Source organism: Arvicola amphibius, chromosome 10, assembly GCF_903992535.2.
Source record: "Arvicola amphibius chromosome 10, mArvAmp1.2, whole genome shotgun sequence".
In the NCBI taxonomy this organism is placed as follows: Eukaryota; Metazoa; Chordata; class Mammalia; order Rodentia; family Cricetidae; genus Arvicola; species Arvicola amphibius.
In genome coordinates, this window is record NC_052056.1 from 40,094,380 (window position 1) to 40,112,137 (window position 17,758).

At 46.4% G+C, this 17,758-nt stretch overlaps 1 protein-coding gene across 1 annotated transcript in view; it reads right to left on the bottom strand.

The window, feature by feature from the left end:
• Positions 1-17,758, bottom strand: part of Arhgap31 (Rho GTPase activating protein 31) — a 109,586-nt gene that overhangs the window by 18,574 nt on the left and 73,254 nt on the right. The window contains 8 exon segments of the mRNA XM_038346261.1: positions 1,349-1,547; positions 2,418-2,560; positions 3,199-3,254; positions 3,256-3,297; positions 3,299-3,308; positions 4,123-4,172; positions 4,174-4,200; positions 15,376-15,526. Coding sequence (XP_038202189.1) covers positions 1,349-1,547; positions 2,418-2,560; positions 3,199-3,254; positions 3,256-3,297; positions 3,299-3,308; positions 4,123-4,172; positions 4,174-4,200; positions 15,376-15,526 — 678 coding nt within the window.

The following is a 17,758-nucleotide window of genomic DNA, read 5'->3' on the forward strand; positions in this document are numbered from 1 at the left end:
GGGGTCACCACAGAGGCAGGCCCTGCTTCGGATCCACCCAGCCAGGATCTGGAGTGAAGTTCAGGGTGAAACCCTGCAACTTGGGGCTCTCACAAGGCACCTATATCCACAGGGCTCGCACTGAACACTGGGTCTTCAGGATCAGTAAGAGACAAGCTTGCAAACTCGTTGCCTTCTCCCTGGCTCGGCTTGATAGCCTGAGCACTTAGCCTTGGGCTGTATTGTACAGAGCAGCATAAATTAAACTGGCTTGGCGGCGCTGGGGCTGAAAGCAGAGACAATGCAGCGGATGGTCCCTCTGAGGTTTCCCTCCTCATCCCCGGGAGGGAGTCTTATTCTGCATTGATTTAGAAAGGTGCTGGCCATTTTGCTGTAGTTGGGTACAATCTGTCTGCTCTAGGAAGCAGTGTTTTCGCAGGGAAGTTGAGGCATTCCATTCCTACGGCATAAGCTTCCTTTAGTTAGCCAGGGTGGCAGATTTCTCCCTTTTTAAACAGCTTGCTATCTTGGGGAAGGGACTGGCTCGTGAAACAGAAAGGATGGCACCATCCAATGAAAAGGTGCCTTTGCCTTTCACCTGGCTAAGGGTGCGAGACTCTGGCTCCAGTCATTGCCTTCTTCCGTGGTGGGGTACCATGAGGAGGTGGAGACTAAGGTTGTGACAGAAGAAGAACTAAGGACAGAGGATGCCCTATTGATACCAATGATGACTTGCTTTGAAAGGGAGAAGGACCAAGGAGATGGCTCAGTCAATAAAGTGCTTGCCACTCAGCCTGAAGGCCTGAGTTGGATCCGAAATCGCAAGTAAAAAGCTGAATATTACCCGACAGGCCACGGGAAGTGGGCAGCTTGGCTGTTCAGCCCTTTGTGTGTCAAGTCTCATGCACACACGGTATTGAGTTTAGTCCAATCAGCATTATTTATTTAAGGAGAACAGAGTACACGCTTGTAATGCCTGTGCCTGGAAGGCACAGACAGGCAAATCCTTTGGTCTCATGGCCCAGCCAGACTAGCCTACTTCACGAACCCCAGGCCAATGATGGACAATGTTTTAAAAAAGGAAGGGAAGAAGAAAGGAGGAAAGGAAGGAAAGAAGGAAGGAGGGAGGGAGGGAGGGAGGGAGGGAGGGAGGGAGGGAGGGAGGGAGGGAGGAAGGAAAGCATCACCATGGACGATGGTGAAACCTGAGGAGATGGCTCCCTTCCCTTTTAGCACATCTCTCTGTACCCTACCTGGACTGCACCCCAACCCATACCGCTATCATTCATGGCCCCGAGACTGGACGCCTCATCTCCTTTGTCCCCCTCCACCCACAAATCCTTCAGAATTCTGAAAGAATGCCAATTACTTGCTGTCTGGTAACTCAAGGACCGTGTGGAAGAGGGTGCCCATGGGAGGGACGATCTCAGGCAGGCTGTTCTCTCGTCTTTCCTTTCGAGCAGGGTGGTTTGTCGCCAGGCTTCGGGCCTGAGCCTCCTCCAGGCTTACCAACTTCATGGGCAGGGACAGGGCTGGCAAGGTCAGGCTTTTGGTGATGACACGGCTTTCTGGAAACCAAAGAAAAGGGTTTAGCTCAGGAACAGGTCTGAGCTCAGGCCCGGTCAGAGCTCTCATCTTTAACCCTTCCACTTGAACTCCCTGACGCTGGGGGGGGGGGGGGGACGGGGGCGGGGGGGACACCGTGCCAACTGGGGCTTTTTCTTTCACAGGGGAGTCTAGGGCAGAGGTTGTGCAAGGAAACTGTCGGCTCTCCTGCTCACAGCTGGTGGAGAGCAGAGAGGGGCGTCAGGGGGTTCCTGCTTTAGTGACTCTTCATAGACTCGCTAATTCATCCCACACTATTTACTGGGTGCTTACTGTGATCCAGAGTTTTGGCAATGGTTCTTTAATCCCCCAAACTCTGCTAAGTGCTGTGGTCAGATAAGAAGGTGGCTTAACTCGAATAAGATGGAGGAGGAGGCTGTCCCTCCTCCCACAGCCGAGGACCACATTCTTTAAGGCCATGGATGTCTGGAGTCTACTATTCCTAGGTGTCTGTCTCTAGAGGGACAGAGCATTTATCTAGCGTACTATTTCCTCAGAGAGGGGTGGCTCTTTCCTCAGCCTCTACTTGGAGTGTTTCTATTACAGTCATTGTCCCCCACCTCTGGGGTGTTCCCTTTAGGGTGGACGTGATGTACAAGGGTCTCCCTTCTCTGACGACGGTAACTTGAGGCAGTTTTACACACCCTCCCCTCACCCTACCCAAGGACATTTGGTGACATCTGGAGATTGGTCCCACACTGTCTATGCAGCCTAGCCTGACCTGGAATGCCTGCTTTTCTGCCTCCACTTTCAAATTCATTTGGGGGCTCTATGATTAGGAAAATAAAGGAGGTCGGGTATGTGGGGCATAGACCAGGGCGGGGAGCCATTACCATCCTGCTGCAGAGGCCCTGGAGCACCACTGTTGAAGATTTGATCTGCATGATTCAGTATGAATTCAATCACCACCTGCTGGACCCGGACTGCCAGAAAGGCTGCGTCTCCGTTGCAAATAGTGGCTTCGATTTTTTTACACCTGCGCAGGAGAAACACATCCAGAATGATTCTGCCTTACAATAGGGGGCAGTGAGCACAGCTGGTGGGTCTTTTGTCCAGGCCACATGTTTTGACTTTTCATGACCAATCAGAGAGTGTCTCCCAACAGAAGCGAAGCACAACCCACTGAATAGACGGGAAGTCAGTGTCACATGCTCTATATCACAAGACTATAGACGCTGTCCATAAATGCACAGGACGGACTTCTTTTTGCTTCATGGGATTCCCTTCCACCTTTATCCAGCTGTCTCACGTGAGTCACACATGAAGCAGCTGATTCAAGTCACAGGCATCGGTGGCCTCACCAAAGCCAAGAGAAGCCAATGAGCCCCAGAGACAAAAAAAATAAAAGCCTTTTTGAGAAATGGTAGTAAACATAGAGACCCATAATTTTAGCCACATTGGGATGACAGCCAACAGATGCCTTTGGAACCAGAGTTTCCAAGCTGTAGCAGGCCAAGAGCTTAGCTTTTAAGGCCACTCTTAGTTCATATATGCTATAAAAAGATCCACTGAGCCTTTAGGGCTGTCTTCCAGAACTTTCACTTTGAAGCAACCCGGGCTTTGTTTCCACTCAGAGTATATGAGCCTTGTTCTGAGCCCACGGATGGTAGTTACCTGAGGAGGTTTGGGGCCCACACCAGGGCCAGGTTCCTGGCGTGCATGTTGGTCTTGGCTGCTGAATGAGGGCATGTGGGCCAGGTGTCGAATCAGGTTATTCCAAGGTCCTGAAATGGTTCATGTGTTGGTTGGATGTTTGACAAAGTAAGAATGTCAGCACCCGTGTGGAAAGCCTGTCACTTGACAGGTCACACCCACAGCTGGGATGTAAGTCACCCTAAATTATGAACTTTGAAGGAGTAGTGGGAAGAGATCAAGATGGATAAAGGAAGCTTTCTTGACCCCAGGGCCACTGACTTGGGATGGGGACAGGTGTCAGTGTCGTCAGATGTCAGCTGTAGTTGCTGGGGCAGGTCCACAGACGGAACCAGGGAAACACCCTGCATACCCTCAGCTGGTAGTGAACAACTTGCTTCTTTTCCACCCTGGGAAAATTTACCTCCCCACGATCCTCAAAGAGGTTCTCCTCGTGATTGCCTGAGGACATCCATATGGCTACAGATTAACTTGCTAGCAGGCTCATCTCAGAGACAGATATTTGTCAACCACAAAGAAGCCACTAGAGATAATACGCTCAAGAATCATAGGCACCCACAGCTTTAAGGCCATCTGGAATTCCGAAGGTTTGCTTATAGTTTAATTCTGGTTCTGACCAAGGATGTCACCCTGAGGCTGGCTTGTGTGATAGCGAGGACGATGACTTTCTTTGGGACTCTGATGAGTGCCCTGCAAATGGAGATAGGTTTCCCTTGGCTGCCACTTGCCCCTCGGTTGGATACCTGCCCATCCGTTCATAACACTGACTGCTCACTGATTTCCAAAGACATCCAGGGAAGCCATCATTTGTTTATTTCAGTGTTGACCATGCATCCTCACTCCCCGATGCTTTTTACCACATCAGAGTCTGGTGGTTTTTTCTACCTATAATAGGGCGGGGGGAGCTCCTGGATAACATTCTGGATTCGGGCCAGCCTGGCCTTCTTCCGGGCAATGAGGACACTGCTTCCTGTGGGGAAGAAAGTGAAGTAGGCCAGTGAGCCACCCAGGGGCCAGCACCTTCCTGCACGTGCGGTCTATACTCAGTGACCTCAGGTCCTCCAGGCCTTACAACTGTGTGCTTGCTAATCCTATCCCAGAGGCATTCTGGTCTGTGGCAGCAGCCAGCCACATGCCCTTTCTGAGTTTTCACCGAGTCAAGGTTCTCTACTCTGTATTCACACAGCAGTGGGTTGGGCCTCCGTGTGCTCTCAGATTGCTGTTTGGTGTCTGAGAAGAACGGATAGCATCTAAAAGTTGTCCTGCAAGGCAGAGAGTCGTAGAGAGTCACGTTCAGAGAGACAGCATTAGACAGAGACGTCCCCAGGGGTGCCACAAGTTACTCAACCCTTCTGGGTGGTGAATAGTGACTCACTTGTCACCTATCCTGGGACTATTCTAGACTTTCAGTTCTCAGCTGCTGCCTGTTTGGGCTGCCAAGAAGCAGAGAAGACGTGCCTTCCTTATCATGGATAAGGTTTGTCCCCAGGATATGGTGGCCTTGCCCTAATTTGCTATCTGCTTAGATCCTGTGTGGGCATTTTGTTCTCGTCAGTCCAGGGCCTTGCTGGGAGGCAGGAAACACCATGACGACAATGATGATGACAGCCTGGCTCGTGTCATCTCTCACTAGCCTGAGGGCTGCCGCGTGACACTAACATCCCTGAATGATTCTTCAGTCCCAAACTGTTTCCTATCTTAACCATAGATCCTACCTGCGTACGATGATTGCAGTCGATGGTCAACTTGACAGAATCTCAAAGCCCTGACAAGTCTTTTGGCTGCCTGTGGAGGACTATCTAGATTAGGTTAACTGAAGCAGGAGATGCCACCCTAATATGGCAGCACTGTTTCCATAGGTGCCCTGAATACAAAGGAGAATAGAGCTGACCTGCTGGCCTCAAGCATCCTTGCTGCTGCCTGACTCAGTGCAATGTGACTAGCAGCCTCTTGCTTTTGCATTTACCTAGATACTCACCACTGGTAGTCAGTTGCAATAGAAGCAAAAAGGAAGATTTGAATCTGCGAGCTTTGTACACTGTGTTTGCCCACATTTATTAACAAATTGAGCAGCCATTTCTGGCTTGTGATTCTGGGGTGCTGGGTGTGGCTTAGTGGTAGAGGCATTTGCTCAGCATGCACAAGGCTCTGTCAGCCCAACAAACAAATAAACACCCAGAGTTCCTTTATGGCACTGTAGGATTTGGTGGTAATTGAAGCATCTCAGAAGGGTGAAGCAGGAAGGCCATGAGTTCAAGGCCTGCCTGGTTCTATAGAGTGAGTTCCAGGGCCTCCCTAATAAGATATCAAGATCCTGTTTTCAAAAATCACTGTCTTTATTCTTGCTATTTGTGTGTGAGTGTATTTGCACCATGGTATATATGTGAAGGCTGAGAACAGCAGTGGGAGTTGATTGTCTCTTTCCATGCATGCAGATACCAAGGATAAAACTCAGGTCTTTGAGCCCTAGCCCTGTCTTCTTCCTGGAGTGTTATTTAGAAATCGAATCTCAGGGACCCACATTCCCAGGAGGCAGGGGGAAGCTCACAGGAGAAGGCAGCAGAATACAGCATGGGTCTTCACAGCTTGGTTCCATGGAGCAGCACACCCCGGGAGAGTTCGGGAGGCTGTAGGACTGTCCTTGCACAGCCAGTACCAAGGTCTACTGAGCTTTGTGCCACTCCCCTCTTTATAAAAGGTGTCTTCACGCTGAATGTTGGGGCCCTGGGCAATAATAGCAATGGAAAACTGAAGCACATATTTGGGAATAAAGCGCAGGTGGAGATAGCAGCCCTCATGGAAAGTTCTTCAATATTTTAGGGAGCAGGTCAGTCATTGTCATTTTTAAAGCCAGTGTTTCTCAACCTGTGGGTTGTGACTGTGTGTGTGTGAATGTGTGTGAGTGTGTGTGTGTGTGTGTGTGTGTGTGTCTGTTACGGGGGTTGAATGACCCTTTCACAGGGGTCGCCTAGGACTATCGGAAAACCCAGGCATTTACATTATATTCACAACAGTGGCAAAATTACAGTTATGCAGTAGCAATGAAAATAATTTTATGTTTGGGGGGTGAGAACAACATGCAGAACTGTATTAAAGGGACAGGACAAAGCACTAGGAAGGTTGAGAACCACTGTCTTAAGCGAAGGGGGCAGGATGACCCCTGATGCTTGCTGGGCCCAGTGGAAATTACTTTTTATTTTCTTATTCACAGTCTCTCCCCACTGCATTCCCATTCTATCCAGAAACTTACTTTCTTTTTCTTTCCATTTAATTTTTCTTTCCATTTATGGGAGGTGATACCAAGCTTGACTTAAATCTTCATTTTTCTCTAGCGGGAGATCTGGCCACTGCAAATTCACTTTGGGTTTGTGTTCCCCAACTAAGACAGAAGGTCTTGTTGTGGGCATTTTGGGGAGAAGAGTTTAAGTTTAACACACTCTAATGTGTGTGTGTGTGTGTGTGTGTGTGTGTGTGTAACTGGAAGAGAAAGCTGGCCAATCTGATGAATGTTAGTCTCTGGGATGTAAGAAAGATCTGGGATGAGTCTGCCCTGCCACTGCTTGGTCCCTCCTTCGTTGTCCAGATGACCGTTTTCCTGACCTTGGAGGAGTCAGGCAAAGGCAGGGCTCTTCTCCTGGCGGTGAGTCCTTACTCTAGGTTTCTGTTTTTCAGAAGCCACCTCTGCCCTATAGCTCAGGTCCTCCTGCCCAGACAGCCGTCATCACTAGGGTGGCCCAACACAAATGAGCCAGAGGGACTTTCTCTAACTGCACCCTGGAGGGAATTAGAAAATTAATACGTGTGTGTGTGTGTGTGTGTGTGTGTGTGTGTGTGTGTGTGTGCAAGCCAGAGGACAATATGCCTTTAGCCTGCTGAGCAGCAGGTCACCTGGCTACAGTGTTAAGTGTTATTACTTACTTAAAAATAACCACAAACCATTTTATTAAATTATTTGACACCATAACTGCATTTTTTTTTAAAAAAAAGTGATAATCAGAAAAAAATTTTAGAAAAAGGTCATTTTCCTTGGAACTACAGGCTGTCAGTCTCTGGGGGATAGTTACTGTGTGGCTTCTAGATAGTCCTTGTGAGTGTGTCCTTGTTCCATTTATGCATGTAATCAACCCTGGGTGACCACGTCCTCCTGTAACTCCTCTGTCTCGTCTCCCATCACGGCCACCTTGCTCGCTCCACGCTGGTTCCTGGTCTCTACGGCTCAAGCTCAGCATCTTCCCCGCCCCCAAGCCAAGGCCTCTGGACCTGCTGTTTCTTGTTGTCACCCACTTGACCAGATACTGGTATAATCTGTCCCTCACTCTAGCCCTATCTGCTCAGACTCTGCCTCACGGAGAGAACGCTGGCGATCCTAAAATAGCAGTCCCGGTCCATTCATATCTCTCCAGCCTGGGGCTAGTTTTCTTCGCGGTGTTAGTAACACTATGTTAGTAGTCCATAGCCGCCCTAAGGAAGCATCTCTGTGTTAAAAGAGTTTGTCATCTCTCTCTCTCTCTCTCTCTCTCTCTCTCTCTCTCTCTCTCTCTCTCTCTCTCTCTTTCTCTCATCCAACTAGAACTAAAGTAACAATAAGTAAGGCTCGTATCTGTCTTCTTCACCATTAGCTCTCCAGGCCCCGGACTGAGAAGGTCCTAACAAACAGCCCTTGAATGGAATAAACAACCGAACGAGTCAATATTCTTCTCCATGCTTAAAGATGGCCGACAGCCACATGTGAACCACACCTCGAGGACAGTGCCACCTGGGAGCACTCTCCATCATGCTAAGCACTGTCTTGCTAGGATCAGCCCCTCAACCTAGGCTCCCGGCAGGGCGGCCAATCAGTTTGTTTTCCCCAAGGTTAAAAGTTTCTGAGATTAAGGGTTTTTCTTTTTTCTTTTTAAAAATCTGTTTCAAAAGATTCGTTTTTTTTTTTAAATTTGTGTGTGTGTGTGTGTGTGTATGTGTGTGTGTGCTTGCATGAGTTACATATCTCACTTGCACTGACTGATTAAGGAGGCTAGAGGGCATGGGGGTCACCTGCATCGGGTGGTCATGATGCTCTGGTGCTGGGAACCAAGCTCGGGTCCTTTGCTAGGGCAGCAGTAAGTGCTCTTAGCTGCTGAGCCACTGCTTCAACTTCTTATTTTATTTCTAATTTTGTATGATGTGCATGCACGCATGCGTGTGTGTCTGTGCGCATGTCTGTGTGCATGCTTGCGTGTGCGTGTGCGTGCGTGTGCGTGCGTGCGTGTGTGTGTGTGTGTGTGTGTGCGTGTGTGTGTATGTGTGCATGAGTGCAAGTGCCCACAAAGGCCAGAGATGTTGGATCCCCTTGGAGCTGGAGTTACAAGTGGCCGTGAGCTGCCAAACTTTAGTCCTCTGGAAGAGTAGCACTAATTCATAACTGCGGAGCCCCCTCTCCAGTCCCAAGCATCTTTCAGTTTTATAAAGGTCCCTGGCAAGCCAAGACAGTTGCCTTCCACTCCTCTGGCTCTAGAGCCGTCCTGCGCTCATAACCCACTTGCCATTGTGAGTCTCTGATTAGCCCCAAGCTGTATTTTTGGGCGATTTATTTGAGTCAACAAACTTGTAAGCAAACATTTGCTGAGTAATCATTCCGACATTTTCTTATCGCTGGAAGGAAGATGCAGGATAATGAGTTAAATAAATACAATCCTGGCCTTAGGTGGAATTCTAATTCAACAAAGGAGATTAGTGCATAAAGAACGGATTTAAAGGGGGCGGTGGAGATGGCCCAGAGCACTTGCCATCAAAGTGTGAGGACTGAGTTGGGATTCCCAGACCCCGTGTAAAGAAATGGCCACCCAAACACGTATAAACCCACCACTGGGGTGGAGACTGTGGAGAAAGTGTGTCCCTGGAGCCCCTGGCTAGTTCACCTGGCCCAAACGCTGAGCTTCAGGCTCAGTGAGACTGCTTTAAGGGACTAGGGGAGGGCAAGAAAGAGCAACACACAAGGCCCTTCTGCATTTACAGACATAGATGTATGCAGCCAACCCCCCCAGGAAATGATCTTAATACAAATGCAATACATAATTAAGCCACCATTCCCCAGGACCTCCAAATTAGCAATGTTCATTTGAGTTTAATAATTTTAATTGGATCAATGAGAAGAAAATTTGAATTTTTCCTAAAATGAATGTTGCATTTTTTTCTCTGCAAAACAAGGTACATTAAATAATTGTGCCCAAAGATGCCAGGTTCTGCATCCTGGAACGTGGAAACGTTACCTTATTTGAGAGAGAAAAAAGGGGGGTAGCCTTTGCAGCTGTGATTGTGGACCTTGAATAGGGGAATGATCTTAGATTCTCTAGTTCATCCCCAAATGCAATCTCCTCTGTCCTACAAGAGGGAGACACAGCCAGGAGAGAATTCCATTTGACTCCAGAGGCAAAATTGAGGGACATGCCCAAAAGCCCATAAATGTCAACAGCTATTAGGGCTGGAAGAGGCAAGAATTACCCTTTTCTCCATGCCTCTGAAGAGAACAGGGAACCTGGAAGTCACCTCCAGGAAGACACTGTTTTTAATTCTTGGCTCTCAGAGGTGTGACAGAATAGATTAGCGTCGTGATTGGTTTTAATTGTCAACAATTAACACAATCTGAATTGCCTGGGACGAGGGCACGTCATTGAGGGAACTGTCTAGAGCGGATTGGTTTGTGGTACATCTCTGTGGGAATTTCTTCTTTTCTCCCTCCCTCCCTTCTTTCCTTCGCCTCCCCCCTCCCACAAACAGGGTCTCACTGTATATCACTGGACAGCCTGGAATTTACTCTGTAGACCTGACTGGAATCAACACAGAGGTGCACCTGCCTCTACCTCCCAAATGCTGTGATTAATGGTGTGTGCCACCACCGCCTGGCCAGAAGGGTTTTCTTAATTGAGCGGGGAAGACCATACTTGAATGTGGGAAGCACTGTGGGTACATGTGACAGTCAAGGGACAATCTGGAGGGGTCAACTTTCTTCTTACACCACATGAGTCCTAAGGTTGAACTCAGATGGTTAGGCATGGTGGCAAGCACCTACGCTTGCCTCCCGAAAACCCCTAGCGTTGCTTTCTAATATTTTATTTTATTATTTGTATGTGCGTAGGTATTTGTGCATGTATGTCTTTGCCACTTGCATTCAGTGCCCTAGGGAGCCAGAAGAGGGCATCAGAGCCCCTAGAACTGGGGTTAAAAGACTGAGTGGCCATGTGAGTGTTTGAAATTGAACTCAGGGCTTCAGGAGAGCAGACAGTGTTCTTAACCTCTGAGCCACCTCTTCAGCTTTAAACTGGTTTTGTTCAAATCTTTTTTGTCATAGCAACAGGAAATAAAACTAGGACAGTCAGTTTGTGGTAATTCTGTTACAGTAGTCAACTTGAATAACTTGAAAGTTGCAGGAAAAAATGTTTTTTTTTCTTACTACTTAGAAGGGATCACTATCAACCTACTTACCCAAGAAGCAGAAGAGAAGCCCCGCCGCCCCGCATCCTCCAGCCCCAATATGAGCACCGTCTTGCCTTACTATGCACCCTCACAAACTGCTTTCTTTCTATTTAGTTTTGTACCGTGGCCAGTAAACAGTCTTCAGAGCAGTCTTCCTGCCTACACAGTTTTGAAACAATAGATTTGCCATTTATTTGTCTTTGATGGTAGTTATGTAGCTATTCTCCAAAATTGGGATGCTATGTATAATACCACAGTGAATATAGTTGTATATCAATTATTTGAGTTAACTTCTAATTATTATCCTCAAATTGGGTCCTAGAGTTACTGGATTAAAGAGCACAACATGTTTATAACCTTGATCATAATTTCAAATAACTTCCTGGGGTGCCCACCTAATTTACTTTTCCAGTAGAAGATTATAAAAAGTGGGTTTTCTCACAGACTTGCCAGCATGAAATGTAATTTTGAAGTTTCTTTTTAAGTGTGATCATCAGTTAGAGCACATGCTGGTTTTGCGGAGAACTCAGTTTTATTTCCCAACATTCACACAAAGCTCACAGCCTCCTGCAACTCCAGTTCCAGGGCTCCAGTGCCCTCTTGGGCACCCACATGTGTATGGTGCACAGAAACTCATGGAGGGACACACATGTACACGTAAATTAAAACAAACAAATCTTTAAAAATTAACATGCAACCTGGGCAGCAGTGGTGGCACGTGCCTTTAATTCCAGGACTTAGAGGCAGAGGCAGGCAGATCTCTGTGAGTTTGAGGCCAGCCTGGTCTACACAGAGAGTTCCAGGACAGCCAGGACTGTTACACAGAGAAACCCTGTCTTAAAAAAAAATTAACATGCAAAGATATCTTTCTAGTAGTTTTTACATAATTATGTTTCTCTGAATTGTCTGTTGAAATTTTTTACTTATTTATTAAGTGAGGTGTTGTGTATTTTTTTATTGATAAGGAACAGTTCTCTACAATTAAGGAATGTTATTTTTTGTTATTTATTAAGAATGGTGTGTTTTTAAAATATTTATGCACATGAGTGCTTTATTTCCATATATACCAGCATGACAGCAGAGGGTGTCATGTGAGCCACCATGTGGTTCCTGAGAATTGAACTCATGACCTCTGACAGAACAGGCAGTGCTCTTAACCACTTAGCTATCTCTCCAGTCCGAATGGTATATTTTTAACAGATGGTCTCACGTAGCCCTGACTGGCCTCCCCCTTGGCATACGGCTACAGCTGACCCTGAATTCTCAATCCTTTTCCTTCCTATCCCAGTGCTCAGATTACAGGGGCGCACCATCATGCCCTGCTGAAGACTATGTATACAGTATGTCGAAACCCCTGAAACTGGAGTTACAAATGCTTGTGAACCACCAACCATGTGGGTCCCCTGGGAGAGCAGCCAGTTCTCTGAACTACAAAGTCATTTCTCTAGCCCAAGGGAAGAAAATCATTGTGTGTGTGTGTGTGTGTGTGTGTGTCATTTCTCTGGCAACCTAAAATAGTTTTTATAATATTTGCGTTTTAATGTTATCGGTGTACTTTTTTAGCATAGGAAAAGATAACGCATATGTGGTTCAGATTGTCAAATTTGGCTTTTGTTATCTTTCCCTTTGATTTTGTTGTGCAGACCTTCTTCAGCACCCTGAGGCCTGCAAATGGTAAGAAGGCAGGTTGTTTTCCCCGGTAGTTAGCCGGCTCTTAGCACTGCTTGTGGACTTCGTCCTTCATTGGGTCTCCTGCTATGCTACTTAGTAGCTGAGACTTTCCAGATCCCACACTGTATCTGAGGGGTGTGGGAGTTGAGCGGAACTTGAGTCTTTATTGCCACCTATGAGCAGCACTCATCTGTGTGTGACTGACAGTTAAGACCGGCTTCACAAGGAACTAAGGGAGATCCTAACAGAATAACACGTAGTTACGCGGCAGCTGTTATCATTATTAACATTCCTCTCCCATTAATGTCTTAAATCCTCGTATTAATCCAGTGAGGTAGTATTTGGCTTCAGCCATGCAAGTAAATTGAACAAATTGTGACAGTGTAATCATACTGGAATTATCACTTTTCCAAAGGGGTGCTTATAACGTCACCTCCTCCATTACTGCAGTCAAAGAAATCCACCAAAGGACAAATTTGCAACATCATTAATATCAGTAGGTTTTATCTCTGCAGAGATTAGAAACCAAAACAACACATTCCCCTTTGACTTCTTAGTGTCCATAAACTGTTTAAATTCAAGTCATTTCCTTCGATCAGATGAAAAACTGACCAAATGCTGCCTTCCGGCTTTTTTTCCCTTATTTTTTCTATTCTCCCAGTCCCTGTGAAAGGACCAAAAGATGAACACTGTCAGGGAAGGAGTGGGGACGGAGGAGTTGACCCAAGGCTGTTGACAAGATTAGGAAGAAATGGCTTCTGAAGTTTCTTATCAAGAACTCCGCTAGCTCTACGTCAGCAGCTACAGGTCGGTGGAGTCGCCAACATTTATAATAAGTGTTTGTGTGCTTTGGGCTAATTTTCACTAACAATCATGTGTTCTGTGGATAGGTTATGAAAATTAGTATATAAAAGAGTAAATACTACAGTCATACCATTAAGATAAATACCACCCTTGAATTTCCTTCCTTTTAAGCCTTTTAAAAATTACTTTTTCTTACAATATTACTTGCGGTGTGTGCGCGCATGTGTGCGTGTGTGTGTGTGTGTGTGTGTGTGTGTGTGTGTGTAAATGTCACAGGACAAATTGTGGGCACCGGCTCTCTCCCTCTACTGTGTTGGTCTCAGAGACTGACCTTGAGCGTGGGTCGTTAGGGTGGCTAGCTGAAACACTTTACCATCTCGAGCCTGCCTTTCTTTCAGGATTTATTCATATATATGTAATTGTGCCCTTGTGAGTTTATGTGCACCATATGTGTGCTGGATGCCCAAGGAGGCCAGAGGGTATCAAGACTCCTGGAACTGGAATTACAGGTGGATTTTAATGACTGAACCACCTCTCCGATCTTCCCAAGCCTTTCTTAATATACATTTATGTTTTTTCCAACTTTTCAATTATCACTGTAACCTTGTTCCTGTATCAGTGAAAACACTTAAATCCATTGTGAGGTTCCAAGCCCAATTCTTAAGAATAATTTTTGTTGCCAGGCAGTGGTGGCACACACCTTTAATCCCCTCACTTGAGAGACAGAAGCAGGTGAATCTATGAGTTCGAGGCCAGCCTGGTCTACAAAGCGAGTTCTAGGACAGATAGGGTTACACAGAGAAACCTATCTTGAAAAAAAATCCGCCCCTCCAAAAAAGAATAATTATCCATTTATTTTTGCATAATTTTGAATGAAGAAACTTTTCACGTGGTCCCAAGTTTATTACAGGACATTGAGAAACATCCTGTCACACCACTAGAGTCCAGATCTTTCTATCTCTGATGCTAATTCAAGTGGTCCCCTGACTCCTGCCCTCTCTCACTCTACTGGTCTTGTGGGGACAAGCAAGTGCTCAGCGTACCTTCCTCAGTAACCCTCTGACTTGTTCTAATTTCTTTCCTCTCCAGACTTAGTTCTGTGGTCAGTTATTTTAGCAACTCCCATCCCTCTCCCCTTTTGCTTTTCCATTAAACCATCTATTCTATAATCTATCTATGTAGGCAGGCGTGTTACACCCTATTTTAGTCTTTTTATTTGTTAAAAATTTTAATTGACATGCTTGGTATTAGCTTTCACTATAACATTGTCAAAACAAAATCCATTCTTGTCGAGTCTGCCCTCTGTCTGAGTTCCTCTTGTCCCCTTCCACCCACCAAAGTCTCTTTCTACATTCATGTTGCATGTGTCCTGTGGCCTTCCCCTATTTTCTGCGCACCCTTTCCCCCTTTCTGGGTCTACACTCTAGTGTCCTAGCTTGTACCTACACTTACCCACCCACTGATACACACACACACAACCATCACGAGCTCGCATCAGAATGTGAGAGAAAACATTCAGGTTTTGTCTCCCTGCGCCTGGCTACCTGACTTTACTGTTTGCTTTATGCAGGTGTTTGGGGCCATTGGTCTCTTTTCTGCTCACCCATGGGCACCTCACCGGTTGGCCATGCTGCTTGGATGTAGCTATTCTGTTCTTGCATCAGCAGCCCACTGGCCTGGCCCATCCTCTCTCCCTCTGGTCCAGGTGCTTCTCTGTTTCCCTTCTCTTCTTATCTTTCGGACCCATCTTTTTGATGTTTGGGGGGTGGGTTCTCTCTCCCTTTTCTACCTACTGGTCTTTGTCCTCAATCTCCCAACAAAACCAGAAGGAACGCTCTTTTGAAAATGAACCATCTTGCCCTATAGCAAGCGCTGGGGAGGCCCTCAGATTCCTGCCCTGCCTCTGTTGTGTGACCTTGGGCCAGCCACTTTACTTCTTTGGTTCTCAGTTTCCTCCCTGTACAATGAGGCACATTCAGTTGAATAAACAAAGAAATAATTTAAGCCAGCTCTTAAAACAAACAGCACCATTCTGAAAACTCAAGAAAGAAAGAGTTAGCAAACTGCCCTCCTCCCCTCACCATCTTACTTCCACCACGATGCTAAGATAATGCCAACCAGCTGGTGAGTTTTCTTATTGTTATTTCAGTGTGGAAACTGCCCTGGGCCGGTCCATGCATCCCACCCGCTAACCACAATGAAAATCCAAACACTCACCGTGAATTTCTCATAGAGCTCGTAGGTCAGGAGGGGGTTGGGCAGCTCCCTGAAGTAGAGCTTGCACAAGGAGCCCACACAGTGGATGTCTTGGAGATACACTTCCCTTGTCAGATCTGGACATTGATCTGAGCCGAACTCTTGCCTGAAACAACACAGACGGAGACATAACAATCCCAGGGAACAGGCGCTCGATGTCAGCAGCCGCTCGGAGGCACGGGGGGGTAAAAAGAGCCTACATGGCTGATCTGCCTGTACTCTTGACCTCCCTTCTGCTCCGGGCACCAGGAGGCCCTTGGAGAGCCACCACTTTCAGAGGCTGAAGCTTGCATGGGAGTAAGCTGTGACCTGAAATCAGAAAACTCATTTGAGAACAGATGTACCCACGGCACTGTACCCGTGCCTTGGTCACAGGCACTGGGAGGGCATGAAAAGTTTGCCAGAAGAGCCTACTGAGATTTCAGCTTCCCCTAAACGTTACTCAGAATCAAACTCTTTTTTTTTTTTAAAAAAACCAGTGATACCCAAAAACCAGAAAGTGGGGTGAGGTGGGGAGGGCCAAAGTGGGGAGGGTATCATGTCTCATCACAGACCTCCACAGGCATATCACAAACTTTCTTCATCTGGATGCTCAAACTCAAGACTTAAGGACCTAAATCAACTACCTCTCTGATGCTCAGTGGAACTTTCTGGGTTGCTAGTGGTGACTCTGGCATGTCACACAAGCATGGGACTATCCTAAGCAGTTCACAGTGGGGTCGTAGGAACACACCAAGGTCATCTGGCTCCGGCTTAAGCTTCTGTGCTATCTCTTTTCTTTTCTTATTTTACTCCATGAGTTTTTGAAACAGGAACTCACTGTGTAGGCCAGGTTGGTCTTGAGCTCACATCACTCTTTCTTCAGCCTCCTGAGTTTTGGGGTTACAGGCCTGTGCCACCAGCTCCTGTTTAGGCTTGGCATCAAGGTTATGTGATTGCACTGCCTCAAACAATACATACTTGTAAACTACAAATATGTTTTTTTTTTTGTGGGGGGGATTTATTTATTTATTGTGTATACCGTGTTTGGTCTACATTTTTGACTGCACACCAGAAGAGGGCATTGGGTCTCATCATAGATGGCTGTGAGCCACCATGTGGGTGCTGGGAATTGAACTCAGGACCTTTGGAAGAGCAGTCAGTGCTCTTAACCTCTGAGCCATCTCTCCAGCCCCAAATATGGTTTTTTTTTTTTGGTTTTGCGAGACAGGGTTTCTCTGTAGCTTTTGGAGCCTGTCCTGGAACTAGCTCTATGACAAGTTTTAGGAGTTTTTTTTCCACGTTCAAGAGATCTTTATTTCAGTTGATAATAGTTCCAAAGCACAAAGGCAAGTGGTACTGTTGATTATGTGTGACAAAGAAACAGTAAATTGTGTATCTGAATTCTCGAAAATAGATAGAGAATTATTTCTCATGAATATATATATGTGTGTGTATATATGTAAAATAGACAAAGAATTCTTATGAATATGTATGAACATATAGGAAATTCAGTATATAGAGTCTATCGTTTCAGGCATCATAGGAGTCATCAAGATTTAAGTGCTTGAAGCAGGACACATCAGTTTTCTCCCAGTTAGGGTCAGAATTTGGCTGAGACTTTCCTGATGATTCTGCTTCTGAAATCGTGGGTGTTTGGAAGCCGAGACCCTGTGACCCATGTCCAGGGAGGCTAGTCTCCCTGATGTTGGCAGAGAGCCTCATTTCATGGTGAATGTCACCAGGATGCCCAGTGTGTAGGTACAAAATCTTCACATAAAGCTGCTTGAGAGTCTTATAAGATGGTCACTGGCCTCTTTTTAAGTGATCCAAATTCTAGACTTGATTAGGGAGTCTGTCATCCTCCTACCTGTAGTTATTCTCTGAGTAACACCTGAATGCAGGGCAAAACAACGGGACGAGTGTCAGCATTTATTGAGCAGACAAGTTTTAGTTTTAATATAGAAATCAGGCTTCTAAGTGTGTCCCTTGGCCAGCGTATTAGTGGTAAATTCTGAGAGTCCACATCTTCACAGCAGCCGTTGCCCACCTCTACTCCGATTTTGTCTCCTCAAAGAAGAGTGGGGAGTTCCCCAACACTGGAAGAACCTCAAAGCGACTCATGAGCCTTGGTAAGAACCGTCCTGTGAGTCTGTGAACACATGTGCATGTGTATTTCTGAGAGCAGAAGAGACGACTCTAGAATGTGTTCACTTATTTTGTCCAGATTTTCCCTGGTCAAGGCTAAGGCAATTTCTAAATAAAAAAGACTTCCCTCTACCTAGGTGTCTTTCTGGATGCCAGGCACCATGTCAGCCACTCCAGACCAAGAGTCAACCCCTTGGGAATCCTACTGGGT